At 38.7% G+C, this 24,328-nt stretch overlaps 1 protein-coding gene across 3 annotated transcripts in view; it reads left to right on the top strand.

The window, feature by feature from the left end:
* The first annotated feature begins 906 nt into the window (after positions 1 to 906).
* Positions 907 to 24,328, top strand: part of LOC126236011 (uncharacterized) — an 85,813-nt gene continuing 62,391 nt past the window's right edge. For 2 of the 3 annotated variants that reach the window (XM_049945020.1, XM_049945019.1), the window contains exon 1: positions 1,092 to 1,431. In XM_049945020.1, coding sequence (XP_049800977.1) covers positions 1,291 to 1,431 — 141 coding nt within the window. In that variant the 5' untranslated portion in view covers positions 1,092 to 1,290. Of the gene's footprint in view, positions 1,034 to 1,091; positions 1,432 to 24,328 lie in introns of those variants that run through there. The other variant, XM_049945021.1, reaches the window with a different exon arrangement.

Raw genomic sequence — 24,328 nt, 5'->3', positions numbered from 1 at the left:
AATATAATAAACTAAAACAGAAATTGGAGGAAACAGATAATTAAAATAAGTAATAAGTGTTTTTAAATTAAAAAAAAATCTCACGAGATAGAACGAACAGATCAGAAAAGTAAATAAAATAAGATAAAACAGAACTGGAGACAGCCACACTCAAACCAAACTCCGCGCCGTCATGACGTCACACACAACAACAGCCTTACGTCACGGGTCAAAGCCGACGCATGGGATCGGACGCTTCTGTAGACCCCTTTCATGTGAACTAAAAGAAACTTTGCAGTACAACATTGCACCAGATTACTGAATGCACAAAGAACGAAATTCTATAGTTTTACCAGAAACATTCCTACTATTGAATAGTAAAAACTTATTATTATGCGGTATTTCTTACCGTCCATTGACTGGAATATAATCTTTTCATCCGCAGTTCGAACCATGTGCTTTTTCCCCACGTGTGCTCTCAAACTAGCCAATGTATTGAAGGAATAGCTGCAGTCTTGTGGGCACTTAATCTTACCTTCTATATCTGGCTCTACATCATGCATTTTCCTGATGTGCGGGTATAAAGTTTTTCGAAGCTGAAATGCTTTATCGCACACAAAACACGTGTTGGAATCTGCCATTATAAACATAGGCCTAGAACACACAACAGTGAAGTACTACAACGAGTTAGCCACACAATGTATCGACCGACGAATGGCCTCGTTTAAAGAATAGCGCGTTGCAGAAAGCAGCAACAAACTGGACTGGCTGGTGTGGGAGACGACGTCATGGCACGACGTGGGCAATCAGCAAAGCCAATTCCTCGGCGTCCCCGGCGCTAGACGCAAGTTGTGTTCTTCAATTCGATCAGGTAACTTCTGTGAAGTACGTCACTTCCCGTGTTTCGCTATCGTCAGAGACAGGTCATGATGAACAGTGACGAACGCTATCGAAGAACAAATAGGTTGATTTCAGTTGCTGAGAAAATTACATCTATGAATAAAATTTTGAACAGCTTGATTTATTACGTAACACAAACTGATGAAACATTCGAGTAAGAAAATGTCGGCTTATAATTTGGTCCATAGTACCTGAACCAGCCTGAACTCTGGACGCCATCCGTCTCTAATCCTTTGTATTACCTGCGATATCTCTATAACATGATGTTGATGTCTTTGACTGTATCGGTTCAAAAATATCAACAATTCGTGTTTGTATACAGCTGACGCGCGATGTAGTGAGTGTGGTATTTGTTGTCATCAATTAGTGGTATCCTAGATCGGTTCATAGGAAAATAGTAAATTATTTAAGATGGGTGAATCTGTGAAAGAGCTGCTACAATTTTTGTGCAGACTTTGTGCGCGGACCGATAAGTCGTGTGTTGATGTTTTCAGCAAGGATGGCAGTAGGCATTTCATTCAAAAGAAGATTCGGCTTTGCCTTCCAGTTATTGTAAGTTGTGGATGGCCTGCAATATACAACATATTCATATATCTTGTTCTTTTTATCTCGTTAGTTGATAAATGCACATTATCGTTAGTGGTCACTTTACTGCTACCAGTCATACATCTGCATGATTACTCTGCAGTTCAGAATTAAGTGCCTGCCCGCAGCAGAAAAAGTAATTTTGGAACTAAAGCAGGTAAGAGTGTACCGAAGAGTGCGTAATTAAATGAAGGAGGCATCATCACAATTATGAAGTTTCGTGTGACAGCAGTACCTCGTTTATCTTTCATATCAGTGCAGTTTTTACTAACACGAAATAAGATACTATTACGAGCCAGTGACGTAGAGGTGCAGCACTTTATTTTTACTGCAGTAGTCTATCTTTTTTTGACCACGTGTTGCAGAAAACGTGTGCAGCAAAGAAATGCAAGTGCGATATTTAATTATGAGTGTAAAACATTTTTGGATTTATATCCACCTCAGCCGCGCAGCTACGGAGGCGGATGTGTTCCATGCACGATACATCGGATGTAGATATTAGTTACGGAATAGAACGAGTTATTTGGGAAAAAACCAAGTTAATTTTAGGGTTAGAACAATACTTTTTAGATTAGCTGATTCATGTGTAGTTTTTTTGCCTTTACTTTGATTTGAACGTGTGCCATTGCTTATCAGTGAGGATACGCCACGATACTTGGTTTGCATTGTGTGGAACAGGCAGTTTAATTGACGATATGTCATTTTGCCCAAAAGCCAAATTCTAACCCTATTTGTCTCTTCTAACTGTAGAAGGTGGTAGATGGGGTTTCATGACTTTTAAATCAGTAATTTGACATATTGTGCATATTTCAGTCACTAATGTTGTATGGAGTAAAGTTCTGGGGTAACTCATCTTCAAGAGAGAAAGTCCTTACAGCTAAAAAACTTGCTGTATGAATAATATGTGGTGCTGAACCACAATCATCCTGTAGACATCTGTTGAAGAAGTTGGGCATTAGGACTAATGCTCCATAGTATATTTATTCTCTCATGAAGTTTGTTGTAAATAATCAGCTACAGTTCAGAAGAAACAATAATGTATGTCATTACAATCAGAAGGAAGAATTCATTACTGCACATTAAGGTTTTATTAGCACAAAAATGCAGCAAAAATGTTTGGTCACTGGGGTCTGACAGACAGCAAAGTGAAATTTGAAAACAAGCTGAAAAAGTTTCTCCTTGGCAACTCTTTAATCCACAGAAGAATTTCTGTTATAGTAATGTATAAACAGTGGTGGGTAGGAATTACTAACTCTCGCCTGTGTATTAGAAATAACAAAAGTTCAGCATGTAACAATATTTAGAAATTAATTTCCAATGTGAATGCAAAATGATTCGTTCCACATCATTACGATTATCATGCAAAATGATTCATGGAACTTGAAACTAAACTGGCTGTTGATTTCTTCTCAGTAGCTCATGGTCTTTTAAGTACTGTGTAATTTGTTGCTTCCGTAATCTCTTAAATACTTTGAAGAACATTGGGAAGAGTAATATGGGTCAATAATTTTTCAGCCATAAGACTGCTAAACATTTATGAACATATAATTATTTATTTTGAATATGCAACAGGGGTTGAGGATAATTTGAGGGTAACAGAAAAGTCTTGAGATCTGTAACTATGCATTTTCAGTTAAGTGTGTACCTGTACTCTGGTGGAATATGATAGATGGAAATCCTGAGGAAATGCTTTGACATGAATGAAGTTTTAGTTACACATGTAGATTCTATTCAGTGTGCAAGCATAAGAGACATCAACTGTATTGTGTTGTAAACAGATCCTCTTGTAGCTACAATGCATTCACAGAAGGTCAGTGGTTTTTGCTAGTAACACATACCTGACCAGATGTCATCCCATCATATCCGACATGGTTCTGGCATTTGTGCTGACCATATGAGTTGACAGACATCTTAGAGTTTGTGTTGAGTTAAACATGATGTTTGTGCTTAGATATAGCCCTTCTCGAAGAGCACAACTCAGATAACAAAATAAAGACAATATGGGTTATAGTGAAGGAAGGGACTGTTAGAACCAAAGATGAAGAGGAGCACATAGCATTAAGAATAAATGATACATGTGTAACAGATGTGTGCAGTGTCGCTGAACTTTTCAGTAAGCACTTCATAACCGTTGTTGAAAAGCTGGTTTGTCAAGTTCAGTAGATGCTGCCATGCAGTATCTCAGACCAGTCACTACAAATAACTACAATGATATGCGTGTGACCCTCATAACACTAGTAGAAGTAATGTCCACCATAAAATTGTTAAAATCAAAAAAAATTCTATGATAATATATCAGCAAAGTTGATTAAACAGTGTGCCTCTGAGATTAGTAACATTTTAAGTTATTTATGTAACCAGTCTCTTACCAGTGGAACATTTTGAAAATGGTTGAAATATGCTGAAGTTAAGCCTTTGCATAAGAAACAAGATAAAGAAAAACCATGAAACATCTGTTCAGTTTCTCTCGTGCCTGCATTCTCAGAAATTTTAGAAAACGTAATATACAGTTGTGTTATTCACCATTGAACCACAAAGAAAATATTATCCAAGTCACAATTCAGATTTCTAAAGAGTTCCGATATTGAGAAGGCTGTCTGCATATACAGTGAGAATATGCTTAATTCATTACACAGTAATTTACAGGCTGCTGGTACATTTTGTGACCTGTCAAAGGTGTTTGACTGTCTAACTCACAATATCCATGGAAGTAAATTAGAATTATGATCATGTAACAGGAAATGCTGCAAAATGATTCAATTCCTATATCTCTGACAGAAAACGAAGGCCTTCAATAGGAAAGAGACATGTATTAGGCTATGAGGCATCATCCAACTGGGGACCAATAACATGTGGTGTCTGCTGAGAGTCCATCATAGGGCCCTGAGTATCTCTTACATGTATCAATGACCTTTCATCAGTAACATTACCAGGTGCCAAGGTTGTTTTGTTTCCAGATGATACAAACATTGCAATAGATACTAAATCAAGTATAGCCTTGGATAGGTTGGCTAATGAAATTGTCATAGTCATTAATAAATGGTGTCCAGCCAATTCTCTGTTCTTAACCATTGAAAAAAATTACTGTGTGGAGTTCAGAACTTGTAAAAGGTTTCCTGCAATTATATGCCGAAAGTATGATGACAAGCACAGATAGAGGAAGTTGACAGTGTTAAAATCTTGGGATTACAGCTTGATAAAAAATTTAAGTGGAAGGAGCATGCCACAGAACTTCTGAAGTGCCTAAACAAATCTCTATTTGCTATGCAAATGATGTCAGACATAGGTGATATAAAATTGAAAAAGCTTGTTTACTATACTTACTTTCATTCCATAATGTCATGCGGGTTATGTTCTGGCGGTAACTCATCAAACCAAGCTAAAGTTTTTTGAGCTAAAAAATGTTCAGTATGAATTATTTGTGCTGTGAACTCAAGAACATCCAGCAGAGGACTGTCTAAGGAACTGGGGACTTCCCTGATATGTTTATTCCTTAATTAAAATTTGTCATCAAGAATATATCCTTTTTTTTCTTCAAATTAACAGCCTAGTTCATGGTATCAACACTAGTAATAAGAATAACCTTCACAAAGATTTAAAGTCACTTAACTTTGGTTCAAACAATGGAAACTCCAGGTAGGAATATCAATGGTGTAGGAAAAGACGCATTGCTGCTTACTGTAAAGAAGACAAGTTAAGTTACAGACAGGCACATTTAAAAGACACGTACATCAAGATTTCAGCCACAGCATTCATCAGCAGAAGAGAGACACACACCATTCATACAAACGAGCAAACACACCTCATGCACACATGACCACCAACTCCAGGATCTCAGGCCAGAATCCGATACGTTAGCTGGTGCTTGACTTACATTGTACTTCATATTAGTCTATCACATTGCATTTACGTCAGTGGAGCCATACTTAAGGAATACCTCGTTCAGTAATATTTTACTATTATGTCAAGTTTTGTGGTTAACTATCTTTGGTATAGAAGGCATACCTCTAGCAGAATTGTGCTTAAGAATACGTAATACATAAAAGCCTCCTAATTTTATGAGACAATGCATTTTTGTTTTGTTATTTAAATTAAAGATGTTCTTCTGTTAAGATTCACAATTTCTAACTTTATTGTAATAACCAAAGTCCAGACAATTTAAGTCCTTTCATCAGCTGCAATACATTTGCTCACCTGCCTCAGACTCTTTGTGTTAACACTTTACATACATCCGAGTGATGTTAACATGCTGCTTGCATACAAAATGCTGACACAAATCACATTTTATTGTTCTCAGTACATTCGTTGCTTGTCCACATGTCACGCTCCGTCCACACTTTGGTGGTCCTCTGTATCTCTGTAGGAAGGCACTGATGTTTACTGGGAGGCAACACATTTTCGAGTTTAATCCAACCATATCCATCACAGGATAGAGCACCACACGTGACCATCTCCTCATAATGTGAGTGACAGAATAAGCCCCGCCTATCCGGTCCACAGTATTGACCCCAGCTTTTGTTCCATTATGTCCCATTACAGTATCTGGCTTCCCAATAACTTCATCTACTGCACCATCATCAAGCATGGTGGAGAGCAATGACGCTGCTTTGTTTTTCTTTGGAACAAAGGAGACCAAACCGATATCCTTTTGGCACCCAAAGAGCAATGATACTCCTCTAGACTAAAAAAATGTAGAAATTCTTGGTGAACCTTTTTCTTTGTTTTTTCTCAGTGTCCATGTGCATGTCACTTACTTTTCTAATGGTGAAAGCAGCAAATCCTAGCTTGCGCACAATTTGTCAATGGACTCATTTCTTTTGGTATCCTTTATGTGAGTCACCAATCTCTTGATAGTTTCTGTAGGCACATTGGAAACCGCATATGGACCTGGAGATTGCTTTCCACAGTAGACTTCTTTGTTGCTAGTATAGAAAAAGAGTGATATCAGCTAATAAGAAGACTTTGATGCCATATTTTGCTGTTTGGTAAGTATATACAGGGTGATTATAGTTAAAGTTAAGCTTTCAAACTGTTGTAGAAATAACACCACTGGTCAGAATGATGTCAAATTGAAACGGAATATTAGTGAAGAAAGGGAAAAAGTGTGTGTGTGTGTGTGTGTGCTCTGGTCTTCAGTCCAGAGACTGGTTTGATGCAGTTCTCCACGCTACTCTATCCTGTGCAAGCTTCTTCATCTCCCAGTACCTACTGCAACCTACATCCTTCTGAATCTGCTTAGTGATTCGTCTCTTGGTCTCCCTCTATGATTTTTACCCTCCACATTCCCTCCAATACTAAATTGGTGATCCCTTGATGCATCAGAACATGTCCTACCAGCCGATCCCTTCTTCTAGTCAAATTGTGCCACAAATTTCTCTTCTCCCCAATTTTATGCAGTACCTCCTCATTTGTTATGTAATCTACACATCTAATCTTCCGCATTCTTCTGTAGCACCACATTTCAAAAGCTTCTGTTCCCTTCTTGTCCTACCGAGTGAGGTGACGCAGTGGCTAGCACACTGGACTCGCATTCGGGAGGACGACGGTTCATTCCCGCGTCTGACCATCCTGATTTACGTTTTCCGTGATTTCCCTAAATCGCTTCAGGCAAATGCCGGGATGGTTGATTTGTAAGGGCATGGCCGACTTCCTTCCTCATCCTTCCCTAATCCGATGAGACCAATGACCTCGCTGTTTGGTCTCTTCCCCCAAACAACCCAACCCAATCCCTTCTTGTCCAATCTGTTTATCGTCCATGTTCACATCCATTCACGCCTACACTCCATCCAAATACTTTCAGAAAAGACTTCCTGACACTTAACTCTATACTTGATGTTAACAAATTTCTCTTCTTCAGAAACACTTTCCTTTCCATTGCCAGTCTATATTTTATATCCTCTCTACTTTGACCATCATCAGTTATTTTGCTCCCAAATAGCAAAAGTCATCTACTACTTTAAGTGTCTCATTTCCTAATCTAATTCCCTCAGCATCACCTGATTTAATTTGACTACATTCCATTATCCTTGTTTTGATTTTGTTGGTGTTCATCTTATAGCCACCTTTCAAGACACTGTCCGTTCTGTTCAACTGCTCTTCCAAATCTTTTGCTGTCTCTGACAGAATTGCAATGTCATCGGCAAACCTCAAAGTTTTTATTTCTTCTCCATGGATTTTAATTCCTACTCCAAATTTTTCTTTTGTTCCTTTTACAGCTTGCTCAATATACAGATTGAATAACATCAGGGATAGGCTACAACCCTGTCTCACTCCCTTCCCAACCACTGCTTCCCTTCTATGCCCCTCATCTCTTATAACTGCCATCTGGTTTCTGTACAAATTGTAAATAGCCTTTCGCTCCCTGTATTTGATCCCTGCCACCTTCAGAATTTGAAAGAGAGTATTCCAGTCAACATTGTCAAAAGCCTTCTCTATTTCTACAAATGCTAGAAACATAGGTTTGCCTTTCTCTAATCTAGCTTCTAAGATAAGTTGTAGGTTCAGTACTGCCTCACGTGTTCCAACATTTCTGTGGTATCCAAACTGATCGTCCCCAAAGTCGGCTTATACCAGTTTTTCCATTCGTCAGTAAAGAATCCGTGTTAGTATTTTGTCCCTGTGACCTTTTAAACTGATAGTTCAGTCATTTTCACACCTGTCAACACCTGCTTTCTTTGGGATTGGAATCTTCTTGAAGTCTGTCTCATACATCATGTTCACCAGGGCTGGCTCACCCGAGGCTATCAGTAGCTCTAATGGAATGTTGTCTACTCCTGGGGCCTTCTTTCGACTTAGGCCTTTCAGTGCTCTGTCAAATTCTTCACGCAGTATCATATCTCCCATTTCATCTTCATCTACATTCTCTTCCATTTCCATAATATTGCTCTGAAGTACATTGCCCTTGTATAGACTCTCTATATACTTCTTCTACCTCTCTGCTTTCCCTTCTTTGCGTAGAACTGGTTCTCCATCTGAGCTCTTGGTTTTCATACAGGTGGTTCTCTTTTCTCCAAAGGTCTCTTTAATTTTCTTGTAGGCAGTATCTATCTTACCCCTAGTGATATATGCCTCGACATCCTTACATTTGTCCTCTAGCCATCCCTGTTTAGCCATTTTGCACTTCCTGTCGATCTCATTTTTCAGACGTTTGTATTCCTTTTTGCCTACTTTGTGTACTGCATTTTTATATTTTCTCCTTTCATCAATGAAATTCAGTATCTCTTCTGTTACCCATGGGTTTCTACTGGCCCTCGTCTGTTTACCTACTTGATCCTCTGCTGCCTTCACTATTTCATCTTTCAAAGCTACCCATTCTTCTTCTCTTGTATTTCTTTCCCCCATTCTTGTCAATTGTTCCCTAATGCTCTCTCTGAAACTCTGTACAGTGTGCGGTTTTTCCAGTTTATCCAGATCCCATCTCCTTAAATTCCCACCTTTTCGCAGTTTCTTCAGTTGTAATCTACAGTTCATAACGTTTAGATTGTGGTCAGAGTCCACATCTGCCCTTGGAAATGTCTTACAATTTAAAACCTGGTTGATAAATCTATGCCGTACCGTTATATAACCTATCTGAAACCTTCCAGTGTCTCCAGGCCTCTACCACATTTACAACCTTCTTTCATGATTTTTAAACCAAGTGTTAGCTATGATTAAGTTATGCTCTGTGAAAATTCTACCAGATGTCTTCTTCTTACATTCCTTATCCCCATTCAATATTTGCCTACAACTTTTCTTTCTCTTACTTTTCCTACTATCTAATGACTTAAATTTTCGTCTCCCTTAACTATCTGAATAATTTCTTTTATCTCATCATACATTTCATAAAATCTCTTCATCATCTGCGCAGCTAGTTGGCATATAAATTTGTAGTACTGTGGTAGGCGTGGGCTTCATGTCTGTCTTGGCTGCAGTAATGCGTTCACTATACTGTTTGTAGTAGTTTACCTGCGCTCAATTTTTTTATTCATTACTAAACATACTCCTGCATTACCACTATTTGACTTTGTGTTTATAACCCTGTATTCATGTGCCAGAAGTCTTGTTCCTCCTGCCACCGAACTTCACTAATTGCCACTATATCTAACTTTTATTTATCCATTTCCCTTTTTAAACTTTCTAACCAACCTACCCGATTAAGGGATCTGACATTCCACGCTCCAATCCGTAGAACGCCAGTTTTATTTCTCCTGATAACGATGTCCTGAGTAGTCCCTGCCTGGAGATCCGAATGGGGGACTATTTTACCTCCGGAATGTTTTACCCAAGAGGATGCCATCATCATTTAAGCTTACAGTAAAGCTGCATGCCCTCAGGAAAAATTACGGCTGTAGTTTCCCCTTGCTTTCAGCTGTTTGCAGTACCAGCTCAGCAAGGCTGTTTTGATTAATGTTACAAGGCCAGATCAGTGTATCATCCAGACTGTTGCCCCTGCAGCTGCTGAAAATGCTAAGGCCCCTCTTCAGGAACCATACATTTGTCTAGCCTCTCAACAGATACCCCTCGATTGTGGTTTCACCTACGGTACGGCTATCTGTATCACTGAGGCACTCAAGCCCCCCTACCAACAGCAAGGTCCATGGTTCATGGTTGGGGGGAAGGGGGAAGTGTAGCATAAGAAAAATAAATAGTTACAAAATCTTGCAATATATAGCACTGTAAGCATCATAATTTAATTGTACTCAACTGCAAGTGACAAATGAATCATACAACAATGCCTAAGGTGTATGTTTGATGTTAAACAAACTGTACTACTCAGTGTGTGTGGGTGTACAGGTGTAATACTGTTAAGTTACGTAAGCCCATCCACCACGGCAAGGTCATATCACATTGGATGGGAAGAATCGGTTTTTAATTGCCCTGAGGTGAAAAAATGCAAAAAAAGTGTCAATCACATTGGTTTTTAATCGTCATGAGGCTAAAAACCGCATAAAAAGCTTCAGTCACATCAGCTTTTAACTGCCCTGAGGCCAAAAACCACATAAATCAAAATCAAATCGGATTATTAATTTCAGTGCGACTGGCACAAAACAAGTTCAGTATGTTGTCCGCTGTTTTCTGCAAGTTGAAATCGAGAAACGGCATGTTCCACAACTGATCGAAGTGTTTCCGGGGTACATGCAGAATGTGTTGTGCAATGTGTGCCTTCAATGCAGCTAAGTTTGCAATTGGGACACTGAACACATCTTTCAGATAGCCCCACAGCCAGAAGTCACAAGCATTAAGATCAGGTGATCAGAATGGCCAGGTTGTAGAGGAATGGCAGTTGATAATTCTAGCATTTCCGAAACAGCACCTCAGCAGCTGCTTAACTGGATTTGCAATGTGCAGAGGTGCGCTATCTTGCATAAAAAATCATCTCATCCACACAGTTGGAGAGCTGGAAAGATGTGGTAGCGCAAAAGACACTCATAGCACTTACCAGTGATGGTACAGGTAAAAGGACCGGAAGCACCTGTCTCTTCGAAAAAATTTGGCCCTATGATAAATGATGCCATAAACCGGCACCACACAGTGGCCTTTTCAGGATGAAGTGGTACTGGTTGATTTATGTGTGGATTTTTCATTGCCCATATTCAACAATTTTGTATATTGACATATCCTATCAGATGGAAGTGGGCTTCGTTTGTCCACAAAATCTTCCATGACCAATCATTGTCCACTTCCATATGAGCAACAAATTCTAAAGCAAAGGTCTCTCTTGCTGGCAGGTCAACAGGAAGAAACTCTTGCACATTGGTAATTTTGAATGGATAGGAAAGAAGGATATTTCGTAGGATTTTTCGCACCATGCTCACGGGTATGTCTAATGTTCGGGCAATTCTCTGTGCACTACACGTTTGCACACCGCCACCCATCTCCTGCTGCATTGCTATGGCCACTGCTTCCACTGAGGTCGAATCAGTTCATTTCCTCCCTCTACCAGGTTGCACACGAAAAGAACCTTTCTTCAAATTTCCAAATCATTTTCTCAAGTCCCACGGCAGTCGTCAGACCAACACCTTTATTCAAACCCTTCAGTGTCCAGAACTTCTGCAGAGTGACATATGCACAGTCATCATTCTTGCAATACAGCTTTACAAGCAAAGTGCAATCCTACATTGAGACAGTCATGGTGAACGTCGCAGACATGATAGGAGGAAAAGCTGTGTACCCGGCGTGTTTATACCAATTTCAGTGGGTTGTGCACATGACAGGTGTTTTCATTTACTTATTCTGACACACACAGTGCAACCTATTGATCAATTTTCACACTGTTGTTTTCTTCTGCCATACGTTTTTCCCTTCTCCGATAATATTTCATTGCAATTTGACGTCATTCTGACCACTGGTGTTATTTGTACAGCATTTTTAAAGTTCAACTTTAATTATAATCACCTTGTATACTGAATAAAACTGCATCATCCACAGAAAGCCTAATGTTTTTCATATGTGGTGATAAACTCACTGGTATTGTTTACTTTTTGCAGTTTGCCATGAACTCATCCAGAGCTACATGGATGGGTGCTAATTTGTCATTTCCTTTTCTCTGATCCCGAGTGGTCTTGTCATTAAAATGTAAACACCCAAGCATGAAGAGAAAACTCTTGAAACTCATCACAGCACAGTTTTTGTATTCCTGAACCACCAGTGCCCCTTGTTTGGTTTTGTTTATTCACACTTATGAGGTAAGGTAATCTCAGAAGTGTCATTATCTTAGTTCTGGAAGTTAGACAAATATTTCTCTCTTTTGAATACAACATGGTTGCCTTTTTATGTTCTTTTTCTTTTTCTTCTTCTTCTTCACTTCATGTATTGGGCAAGTTGCTTATTATGGTACTCATTTGTTGTCAGGGGTTCCTATATTTCTTGTTCTAGTGCATTTATAATTTAGAGCCTTTACTGGGAATCTTTCTCTACCCGCACGGTCTACTTGTTCCATTTTCTCCTGTTTTCCTTTATGTTTTCATGTGGGTTTTTATACCTAAATATTTCCTTATATCTTCATTTCTTTTTTTATTTTCCCTTGTAACTCCTCCCACTCTCCTTAGATATCCCATTTCTTGAGCCTGTATTCTACTGTCTTGGTCTCTTGTTGTTCTCAATGCTTCAGTTCCACAAGTATGGGTTGGTACTGCTATGCCTTTTGAGTACCGGTAAGCGTTTGATAATATGAATAAAGAAATTCTATAGAATATCATGACTGAACGAGGTTACCCATCTCACCTCATAAATGCTATTAAGAATCTATATACAAACACCTGTCCGCCTGCATAGCTGGGTGGTAACATGCTTGCCTCCCATGCACTGGACCTGGGTTTGATTCCCGGCCAAGGTGGAGATTTTCTCTGCTCAGGGACTGGGTATTGTGTTGTTCTAATCATCATTTCATCCTCATCATCGGCTGCAAGTCGCCCAATGTGGCACCAACTGAAATAAGACTTGCACTTGGCAGCCGAACCCGAATGGGACCTCTTGGCCAGCAATGCCATATGATCATTTCATTTCATTATACAAAAACCGAAATTGTTACATGTATGGGAAACATAACAACGAAGCCAGTGAACACAAACAAGTGGGTACAACAAGGATGATGTATTTCTCCAACACACTTCAAGCAGATGAAAAGTTTTGTAGATCATGGCACTAGACGTGTATTTTATATACAGGTGACCTAACTCTGATTACAGAGAACGAATATGACCTTCAGGAGGAAGTCTATAATTTGCAGCAGATAGCTTCAAATTACAACCTAACATTGCCGGTAGATAAAATGAAAGTGATGGCATTTCAGGGCAGATAACCAATAAGGTCTAAAGTAGTCTTCAATAATAAACTCTTGGAGTAAGTAAAACATTTTGAATATCTAGAATGTGATATCACTTATGAATATAACCATGACATGGACCAAAAATAAAATAAATTTACTTCTGTATGTGGAATGTTTAATATTCAGTTTACATTTTTGTATATTTCACAACAATGCCAATAACATTCAAAGATATGTTAATTCCAGGCCTAACTATCGAGATTTTGATGTTACATGTTAATTATCTTCTTATTTCTTTTCATATTTTATATGTATACAGATGGCCGTACCATAGGTGCAACCACAACCGAGGGGTATCTGTTGAGAGGCCAGACAAACGTGTGGTTCCTGAAGAGGGGCAGCAGCCTTTTCAGTAGTTGCAGGGGCAACAGTCTGGATGATTGACTGATCTGGCCTTGTAACATTAACCAAAACGGCCTTGCTGTGCTGGTACTGCGAACGGCTGAAAGCAAGGGGAAACTACAGCCGTAATTTTTCCCGAGGGCATGCAGCTATACTATATGGTTAAATGATGATGGCATCCTCTTGGGTAAAATATTCCGGAAGTAAAATAGTCCCCCATTTGGATCTCCGGGCAGGGACTACTCAGGACGACGTCGTTATCAGGAGAAAGAAAACTGGCGTTCTACAGATCGGAGCGTGGAATGTCAGATCCATTAATCGGGCAGGTAGGTTAGAAAATTTAAAAAGGGAAATGGATAGGTTACAGTTAGATATAGTGGGAATTAGTGAAGTTTGGTGGCAGGAGGAACAAGACTTTTGGTCAGGTGAATACAGGGTTATAAATACAAAATCAAATAGGGGTAATGCAGGTGTAGGTTTAATAATGAATAAAAAAAATATAATAATTCCAATCCCAAAGAAAGCAGGTGTTGACAGATGTGAAAATTACCGAACTATCAGTTTAATAAGTCACAGCTGCAAAATACTAACGCGAATTCTTTACAGACGAATGGAAAAACTGGTAGAAGCCGACCTCGGCAAAGATCAGTTTGGATTCCGTAGAAATGTTGGAACACGTGAGGCAATACTGACCCTACAACTTATCTTAGAAAATAGATTAAGGGAAGGCAAACCTAATTTCTAGCATTTGTGGACTTAGAGAAAGCTTTTGACAATGTTGACTGGAATACTCTCTTTCAAATTCTAAAGGTTGCAGGTGTAAAATACAGGGAGCGAAAGGCTATTTACAATTTGTACAGAAACCATATGGCTGTTGTAAGAGTCGAGGGGCATGAAAGGGAAGCTGTGGTTGGGAAGCGAGTGCAACAGGGTTTTAGCCTGTCCCCGATGTTATTCAATCTGTATATTGAGCAAGCAGTAAAGGAAACAAAAGAAAAATTCGGTGTAGGTATTAAAGTCCATGGAGAAGAAATAAAAATGTTGAGGTTTGCCGATGGCATTGTAATTCTGTCAGAGACAGCAAAGGACTTGGAAGAGCAGTTGGACGGAACGGACAGTGTCTTGAGAGTAGGATATAAGATGAACATCAACAAAAGCAAAACGAGGATAATGGAATGTAGTGGAATTAAGTCTGGTGATGCTGAGGGAATTAGATTAGGAAATGAGACACTTAAAGTAGTAAAGGAGTTTTGCTATTTGGGGAGCAAAATAACTGATGATGGTCGAAGTAGAGAGGATATAAAATGTAGATTGGCAATGGCAAGCAAAGTGTTTCTGAAGAAGAGAAATTTATTAACATCGAGTATAGATTTAAGTGTCAGGAAGTCGTTTCTGAAAGTATTTGTATGGGGTGTATGGAAGTGAAACATGGACAATAAATAGTTTAGACAAGAAGAGAATAGAAGCTTTCGCTAATGTGGTGCTACAGAAGAATGCTGAAGATTAGATGGGTAGATCACATAACTAATGAGGAGGTATTGAATAGAATTGGGGAGAAGAGGAGTTTGTGGCACAACTTGACAAGAAGAAGGGACCGGTTGGTAGGACATGTTCTGAGGCATCAAGGGATCACAAATTTAGCATTGGAGGGCAGCGTGGAGGGTAAAAATCGTAGAGGGAGACCAATAGATGAATACACCAAGCCGATTCAGGATGTAGGTTGCAGTAAGTACTGGGAGATGAAGAAGCTTGCACAGGATAAAGTAGCATGGAGAGCTGCATCAAACCAGTCTCTGGACTGAAGACAACAACAACATTTTATATTTCATCACTTCATCACTTTTTTTTTTTTTGCCTGTTCTTGAACTGTTTTTGTAACTGTGTCTGTGTGTATTTCCTTGTTGACCTATGTGACCACGCATAGATGTCAGTTCACCCACAACTTTGAGTCAGTCACTTACTGCTGGACCTACTTGCATAAGTGTACATAGTACTTTTATGATTGACAAGTTACTATGTAATGATGTTGAACATAAAATGTTGTATACAGATGATGGATGTTTTAAGAATAGTTTGTTTGTTTGCTTGTATATTTGTCTCCTATATTAACACATCTGATTGTTTCATTTTTGTAATGATGTCAATTATTAATTTTCTGAAGTCTTGAATGCTTACTGCTTTATCTCATTGGTATAGCCAACATTTTATTGAGTTAGAATCCTATATGAGAATGCACTGTGATATTTAGAGATCATGTCTTAGCCTCATTTTACCAGGCGATACTATGTTACCTACATCAAATGTGACACACTTGCTTTCAAACTTTTCAAGCGACAATACAGGTATTTGATAGTGGACACAACATATCAGCATTGTAGCCGAAGCAGTAATGAAGGAATAGCTGTTTCCCAGACCCAACAAAGAATCTAAATTTGTAAAAATTAAACTTGTTTTGCATTTGGCATAAAGTTACCTTATTTTGCATTTGGCATAATTTATAAGCCAATGCGCTCGCTGGAAGATTAAGTAGATGGGACTGGATAAATTGAAAGAACCAGAGGATGTTGAGAGCTACAGAGAGAGCAGTTGGCAAAACTTTACTGCACCAGGAGTAAGGAATATGGTAGAAGACCAGTGGATCACTTTCAGAGGTGAAATAGTGAAATCAGTGTAGGATCACATAATTTAATTGACGAGATGTAGAAATATAGAAGTGCAGCATCTGAAACAGACAAAAGGGAATATAGATAGCTCAAAAATGAGATTTATAGAAAAAGCAAAATGGTTAAGTAGGAGTAGCTGGAGGACAAATGCAAGGCTGTACGAACATGCATGATTAGGGGAAAGGCAGATGCTATTTATAGCAAAATTAGAGACACCTTTGGGGAAAAGAGAAGCAGGTGCATGAATATCAAGAGCTCAGATGATAAGCCAGTACAAAGCAGTACCAGGGAAAACAGAAAGGTGGAATGGAGACAGATTTGATGAAAATGTTATAGAAAGAAATGATGAAATAGGTGAAGAGGATGAGATGGGGGATATAATACTGCAAAAAGAATTTGGTAGAGCACTGAAAGACCTAACTGGGAACAAGGGCTCTGGAGTAGATGACATTTCCACAGAATTATTGATATCCTTGTGAGAGCCAGCCATAACAGAATTATTACACTTGGTGTGCAAGATGTATGACATGGGGAAAATTCCACATGACTTCAAGAAGTATGTAATAATTCCATTTCCAAAGAAGGCAGATGCTGACAGGTGTGAGTATGATTGGCAAAAACTGATACAAATGATTTACAGAAGAATGGAAAAACAGTCAGGAGCTGTCCTTGTCAAAATTAGTTTGGGTTCTGGAAAATTATAACAGCATACAAGGAAATACTGGTCCTACTTCTTACCTTAGAATGCAGGTTGAAGAAAGGCAAAACTATATAAACAGCATTTATAGATTTAGAGAAAACTTTTGACATGGTTAACTGATTAGAGACTTTGAAATTTTGAAGTTAGCATGGATAAAATACAAGGACGAAAATCTCATTTACAACTTGAACAGAAACCAGACAGCAGTTACATGAGTCTAAGGGAATGAAAGGGAAACAGTGCTTGAGATGAGATTGAGACTAAATTGTAGTTTATCTCTGAAACAAGCAATAGTCAAGGAAATTAAAGATCAGGAAGAAGCTGATTAAGTGAATATAATTACTCATGTTGCACTCATCACTTCTGCGAGCCAGTGCGTCGATTACTTTCACTTATCTTCACAGCTGTCAGTACATTCACAGTGTCGGCTTTAAAGTTGGGTCTCCTTTCCTCCTTCACCCCCCCCCCCTCCTACCAACCTCCCATCATCCTCTTTCCCTGCTCAACCCCTACTCTTCCCTCCCTCAATGCCACTTTCATATATGCTGGTATCAAGTATGTTATGACAAGCTAGATTAGCATTGTACTTTACAGTACTATGCTTCACTGGGCTCCTTAATATGAAAGTATCCATTCATTTGGTTGGTAGTCTTAATTTACATGTCTGCATTAGACTTGACACAAGAAAATTATCAGTTTTTTCTGAAGTTAGGTAACTAACATGAGAGTGGTGTATGTTGGATTCATGGTCAATATCCCGTAGGAACTTCGTTTTACAACATTTGACATGCTCATTTTTATACCCATGAAGCTGTTGTTTAAGGGTGAAACATTATTTTGAAGTTCTATCAGAAATATGCTCTTACATTAATATCTTAATGATCTATTGTGGATGCCTGCTCTACATTCGTGTTTTGGTAGCTAAAAGAGAGGAGTTCCAGAATTGGAAAAAAGCTGTACATTTATGTATGATAATTTACAGCTTTTATAAATACATTATATGGTCTTTGTTTTGAGTTTTGAGCTTCAATACCATGTGATCAAAGGCAGATGCACCTCAATTCATGTCCGATCCTATGTAATGGTTTTATACCTGACTGTGTGGTTTTATTTATGTTGAACTTTATTATCTTGCGGTTGTACTTAGTTGTTTTTATTTCCAACTTTATTCAATGGTTTATACTTGACTATGTGAATTTACCACTGTAATTGTTGTATATCTGATTGTGTGGTTGTATTAGTGTTGGCGTTTGTTATCTTACTATGTCGTACTAGGTTGTCAGTAAAAATTTGTCTGTGGACCTGTTTGTTGATGTTTTGAAATTTTGTTTTCATATTACTAGCGTCACCGATGGGTTCAGAATTTATTTCATCAATTTGCCTAGCATGGGGACATAAATACACCTTTTTGTTGCAAATTGTAAATTAAGTATCAGCTTGTAAAGATTTTTGCTTGCATTCAAAATATGTATTGTGTAGTCCTTGTTACTGCATGTGGGGTTAGTCAATTTATAAAAAAATAAATAAATAAATAAATAAATAAATAAATAAAAAATAAAAAAACTGAAAAAAGAGAAAAAATATGTAAAAAAAAGTATCGGCTAAATGGCACAGTTCCAATAAACGCCCCCATCCAACTCTTCCTATTATCGTCCACACTGTGGTGTCTCAGTTAGCTGAATGAAGTTCAGGAGAAGTAATGGAGTGTAGTTGAATTAAATCAGGCAAGGCTGAGGGTATGAGATTACGAAATGAAACACTAAAAGTGGTAGATGACTTTTTGTTATATGGGCATCAAAATAACTGATGATTGTTGAAGTAGAGAAAATATAAAATGCATGCTGGCAATAGCAAGACAAGCATTTTGGGAAAAAGAGAGATTTATTAACATTGAATATAAATTTAACTATTAGGATGTCTTTTCTGAAAGTATTTGTCTTGAGTGTAGTCTCGTACAGAAGTGAAGTGTGGATGTCATGCAGTTCAGGCAAGAAGAGAATGCAAGCTTTTTAAATGTGCTGCTACAGAGGAATGCTGAAGATTATATGATTACACTGAGTCACTAATCAGAAGGTACTGAACTGAATTGGGGAAAAAAGAATTTTATGTCACAACTTGACTAAAAGAAGGAATCAATTGATATGACACCTTCTGATGCATCAAGAAATAGAAGATTTGGTAATGGAGGGAAGTTTGTGGATTGGGGGGGGGGGGGGGGGGCGAAAGGGGGTAGGGTTGGGTTAAAAATTGTAGAGGGAGACCTGGGCATGAATACAGTAAGGAGGTTGCAGTAGTTATGGAGAGATTTGCACAGGATAGATTAATGTGGAGAGCTGCATCAAACCAGTCTCTGGACTTAAAAACAATGACAGTAATACATTTGTCCTTCGGATCAGAATAGATCGTACTGATTAACAGATTATCGAGTTTCTAATGGTACTCAGCAAAAGTCTGCTGACCTGAGGTACCTTGTTTTCATGTACAGATTAGAGGCCTGATAAAATTCCATTTTTGCTTTGGAGTGTAAACTGAACTTTCCTTGTGGATTAAAATTGTTCACTAGACCATTACTTCAATTTTTCCTGACAATACTGTACTATCGGGTACACTAGACCATGTCTCGTAGACAGACCAGATACTTCAGTCTTCTATGCCTCTCATAGTCCCCAAGCTCTGCAAAGGCTCTCTGCTATATTGTACTAGGTGTGTCTTATCTGCAGCGAAGTCGTTAATTCCGCAGTGAACCTTTTTTTTCTATTGCTGAATGTGTACTGGAATGAACTTCCTGTTAGGTAAGTAACTGTGCCATGTACCACAACACAGATCTAGATAGTTGCGTTTCACTTCAGAGTGCTTTCATGTAAAAAAATTCCAGTTTTCCATGAAAAGTCTTCTTGTATATTGTATATTATATAAGCATCTTACAGTGTCCTTTCACATTATCCTTTAAGAGCATTTCACTTTTGCCCCTTGTTGTAGTCTATTTACTTTTAGAAAGAAATTAATCTACCCCTCTCTTGTTTATAGTTGTTTTGACTGTTTGTGTCATATCATTCTGGCATGCTGTGCTTGCTGTTAATTCCACTTTCCAGGGATCAGTTGCATGATAAATCATAATAGTATTGGATATAGGTTCTGCCTTTTACGCAAAACACTGTCTTTTCTTGTTAACCAATTATGTTTTGCCATCATCAGTGGGTTTTGATTATTGAAAAACTGTAAAAAGTGAACATATTTTAGATTGTAATTGATCTAACAAAATGAGGCCCAAAGACAGTTTTTGTTTTCACCTAAATTTTACATTGTATGGTTTTGCAAGACCATCCGTATGGTATCCTGCACTGTTAGCTTGTCATCTGCAAACCAAACAGTGTAAATGTGAATTTTGTCAGTGAGTTAACGCATCCCTTAAATTTTAAAAACGTGATTTTGATGTGGCAAATGTTTTGCATGTGTATTTATTATTACTCACATTTTGTTATGACAGATCCTTCTTCTTTCACATTCTGAGAGCACTGCACACACATATTAAGTGTAGTTTGTATAGTTTTGGTATAACAGACACCTTTTCACTTCACAAAATGCAGTGTAAATGATGTTGTTGTGAGTCCTGACCCAGTCGGCATTTGGGTGACCAGAAAAAAGCAGTGTTTTGCATAAAGGGCAGAACCAGTATCCAATAATTTTAACTGTATACACAGAAAAATACAAGAACTGCAAATCCAAAAGATGAATAAATCATAATGGCGTGGAATGAGTCATTTTATATTCACATCACAAAATTTTTTGTAGATATGGCTACATGCTGACTATTTACAAGTGGAACTCTTCTTGAAATATATACAGATGTGAAGGGAGTTAGACCTGTTGGGGTTAGCTGAAATGAGATGGAAAGGAGAAGGAAGGAGAGAACTGAGGAAAAGCTACCAATGATACTGGAGTGGAAATGAGGAGGGAAGGAGAAATGGAGTCGGAATAGTAGTAAGAGATGGATTGAAAGAGGAAGTGAAGAGATTGAGTGATAGGATGATGAAGACCAAAATATCACTCAAGGGGATGACCATAGAGGTAATACAAGTGTATGCAGTGCAGGCGGGTTGCACTTCTTAGAAGAAGCAAGAGTTTGAAGAGTAAATCGAGAAGCAGACGGGAAGGAAGAATATGATGGTAATGGGGGATTTAAATGCACAAGTTGTAAGAGAAAGACAAGGCTGCGAAAGTGTGCTTGGACCAGAGGGTTGGGGCTGCCAAAATGAGGAAGGTGAAAGACTATTGGAGTTCTGTCAAAGGAATGACTTGCTGGTTGGGAACTCTTGGTTCAGGAAAAGGGAGAGCCACAACATTACCTGGTACAGTCAATACTTAAAGAGAATGTAGATAGTTGACTGCTTCCTGTATGATAGTGCAATGAATATGAACATCATTGACATTAAGGTATTACCATCAGAGGCCTTGGATAGCGACCACTGTTTGCTGGTAATGAACCTGAGAGAGACTAAGGATAACAAAGGGACAGAAAATCAGGAAAGATGTATAAGGATATGGAAGTTGAAGGAGGAAGAAAGCAGGCTACAGTGCCTGCAAGTAGTAAAGGAAAGCATCCCAAAGGATGAGCCAAAAGCAGTAGAAGAGGAATGGGGAAGATTCAAGGGAACACTAGTAAGTACAGTGGAAGCAATATGTGGGAGGACAAGCAACAAAAAGAGATGGAAAGAAACATCCTGGTAGAATGATAAAACAAAGGATATAGTACAAAAGAAGAATAGAACCTTTAGGGTATGGTTCCAGAAGAGAACAGTAGAGACAATGGAAGAGTATCAGGTAAGAAAGAAAGAAGCAAAAAGAGTGGTGGCGGAGGAAAGAAGAAAGTGGATGGAACAGTGGACTAGAATGATGGAGGAGGAGAGTGAAGGTTAAAAAAAGATGTTATATGGGATGATTAAAAGTAAGAGGAAGAACGGTACGACAGATTATGCTCAAATGGTGAACAAAAGTGGACAAGATGTAGAGAATAAGGAGGAACTCAAGAATATGTGGAAGGAGTATTTTGAAGAACTCCTGAAACCGAATGGGGACCTGGATGAGGAGGAACAAGCCGAGGAGAAAAAAGAGGAAGAACAGCACACAGAAAAAGGCCTTACATGGGGAGAAGTGGAAGAGGCATTGGGCAAGTCACCAGGTCTGGATGAGCTAAGTGTAGAGGTGGTGAGAGCAGCAGGAGAGGTGGGGATACAATGGCTATATCGAGTAATGAAAATTGTGTGGAGACAGAAGATGGTCCCAGAAGACTGGAGGAAGGGAATAATTGTACCAATCTTTAAGGAGGGAAATAGAAAAGAGTGCAAGAACTATCGGGGATAACATTGATGAGACATTGTGCAAAGATTTTTGAGAAAATTTTGGAAGCATGAATTCGGGCAAAATGAGAAGGAAGAATGAGAGAAAAGCAACATGGCTTCAGAACAGGAAGGTTCACGGTGGATCTAATTTTTGCTGTAAGACAACTGCAGGAACAGCACTATGAATATCGAATAGATCTATTAATGACCTTCCTGGACATTGAAAAAGCATATGATAGTGTACGTAGAAGCAAAGTGTGGAAAGCCCTGCAGAACAGGGGAGTAGCAAAACAGATTATTTGGAGGATAAGAGAAATGTACCATGGAAGTGTGAGCTGTGTGAAAGTGGGAGGAGAGAGATCAGCATGTATTGAACAGAAGAATGGCTTCAAGCAGGGAAGTGCACTTTCACCATTACTCTTCATTGTAGTGATGGGCGATATAATGAGTACAGTAGCACAAGTAATTGGTGAAGGAAAAATGAAAGCTGTGGTATTTGCAGATGATCTGATGATTTGGCGGAATAAGGAGGAAGTACAAGAGCAGTTGGACGTATGGGAACGAACAGTACAGAATATGGGATGAAATTTAGTATAAGTAAGAGTGAGATGATTATCACAACAAGAAAGAAGGAGAGGGGAACAACTGGAATAACAATTGGTGAGGAATGATTGAGGAGAGTGGGGAGCTTCAAGTACCTAGGAAGCCTGTTACAGGAAGATGGAAAAAACGACAGAGAAATAAACGAGTGGGGGAGAAAAGCAGAAGCATTTCGGAAGAGTGTCAGAAGCCTGTGTAGATCAGTAAAAAGGTTATATAACGGTCATACTATATCCCAATCCTGACATACACATCAGAAACCTGGGTGATGAAAGGAAGAGAGAAAAGCAAAGTACAAGCTAGTGAGATGAAATTCTTGAGAGACAGTGTAGGAGTGACAAAGATAGACAGGTTAAGAAATGAGAGGATCAGAGAGTTAATGAAGGTGGAACCATTGCAGGAGGAGATAGAGAAATCAAGGCTGAGATGATATGGACATATTAAGAGAATGGAGGAGAAGAGGATACCCAGGAGGATACAAGAGATGAAACTGAAATGAAAGAGACTAAGAGGAAGACCGAGAGACAGATGGCTGAAAGGAGTAGAGGAATGAGTCCAGAAGAAAGGAGAAGACTGGACCAAGGTGAAGACAGAGAGATGGTGGCAAGACAGAAGACAATGGAGAGGCCTATGTTCCATACAGACCCGGCCAGAGGCTGATAGCTGTCCAAGATTATGATGATGTTATACAGATGTGAGTTATTAATTCCTACCTATCACCTTTTACCTATTACAGTAACAGAAATGCTACTATGGAATATTAGGAGTTGCCCAGGAGAATCTTTTTCAGTTTGTTTTCAATTTTTATATCAGTGGGTAAATGAAAAAGAATTGTGGTCCCAGCATTGTGTACCCTTTTTTGTGCTGAAGACAACCTTAGTGTGGAGTAATGAATGTTGTTTCTTCTTCTGGAAATGTAATTATGAACAGCATTGTCCCTTTGGAACTGCAGTGGACTATTTACAACAAATTTCATGAATGTCTACAACATGATCATGGGTAAGCCCCACATATTATGTGTACAGTGCGTTTTTGAACAAAGAAGACTTTTTTCCTTGGAGATCAGGTACCCAGAATGTTTATTTCATATGACTTTATTGAATGAAAATATGCAGAATATGTAATCATACTGATTTGTCTGTCCCAGGATGCAATGATTCAAGTGCCAATATGGCTGAACTAAGTTGCTTTAGGAGTTCCAAGATGACCTTTTTCCAGTTTAAATTCTCGTCAATATGGACAGTTAAGAATTTTGATGTTTCCATCCTACTTATTTCCTCTCTGTGTGTTACATTTATCATTGGTGTAGTACTTCCAGATATGCAGAACTGAATATATTGTGTCTTTATTAAAACTGAAAGTGAGACATTTGCAGAACACCCATCAATGGTACTTTTAAAAACATTGTTTGCCA

Source organism: Schistocerca nitens, chromosome 2, assembly GCF_023898315.1.
Source record: "Schistocerca nitens isolate TAMUIC-IGC-003100 chromosome 2, iqSchNite1.1, whole genome shotgun sequence".
Lineage (NCBI taxonomy): Eukaryota > Metazoa > Arthropoda > Insecta > Orthoptera > Acrididae > Schistocerca > Schistocerca nitens.
The sequence above is the reverse complement of the archived record's forward strand: the minus strand, read 5'-3'. Positions and strand labels throughout refer to the sequence as shown.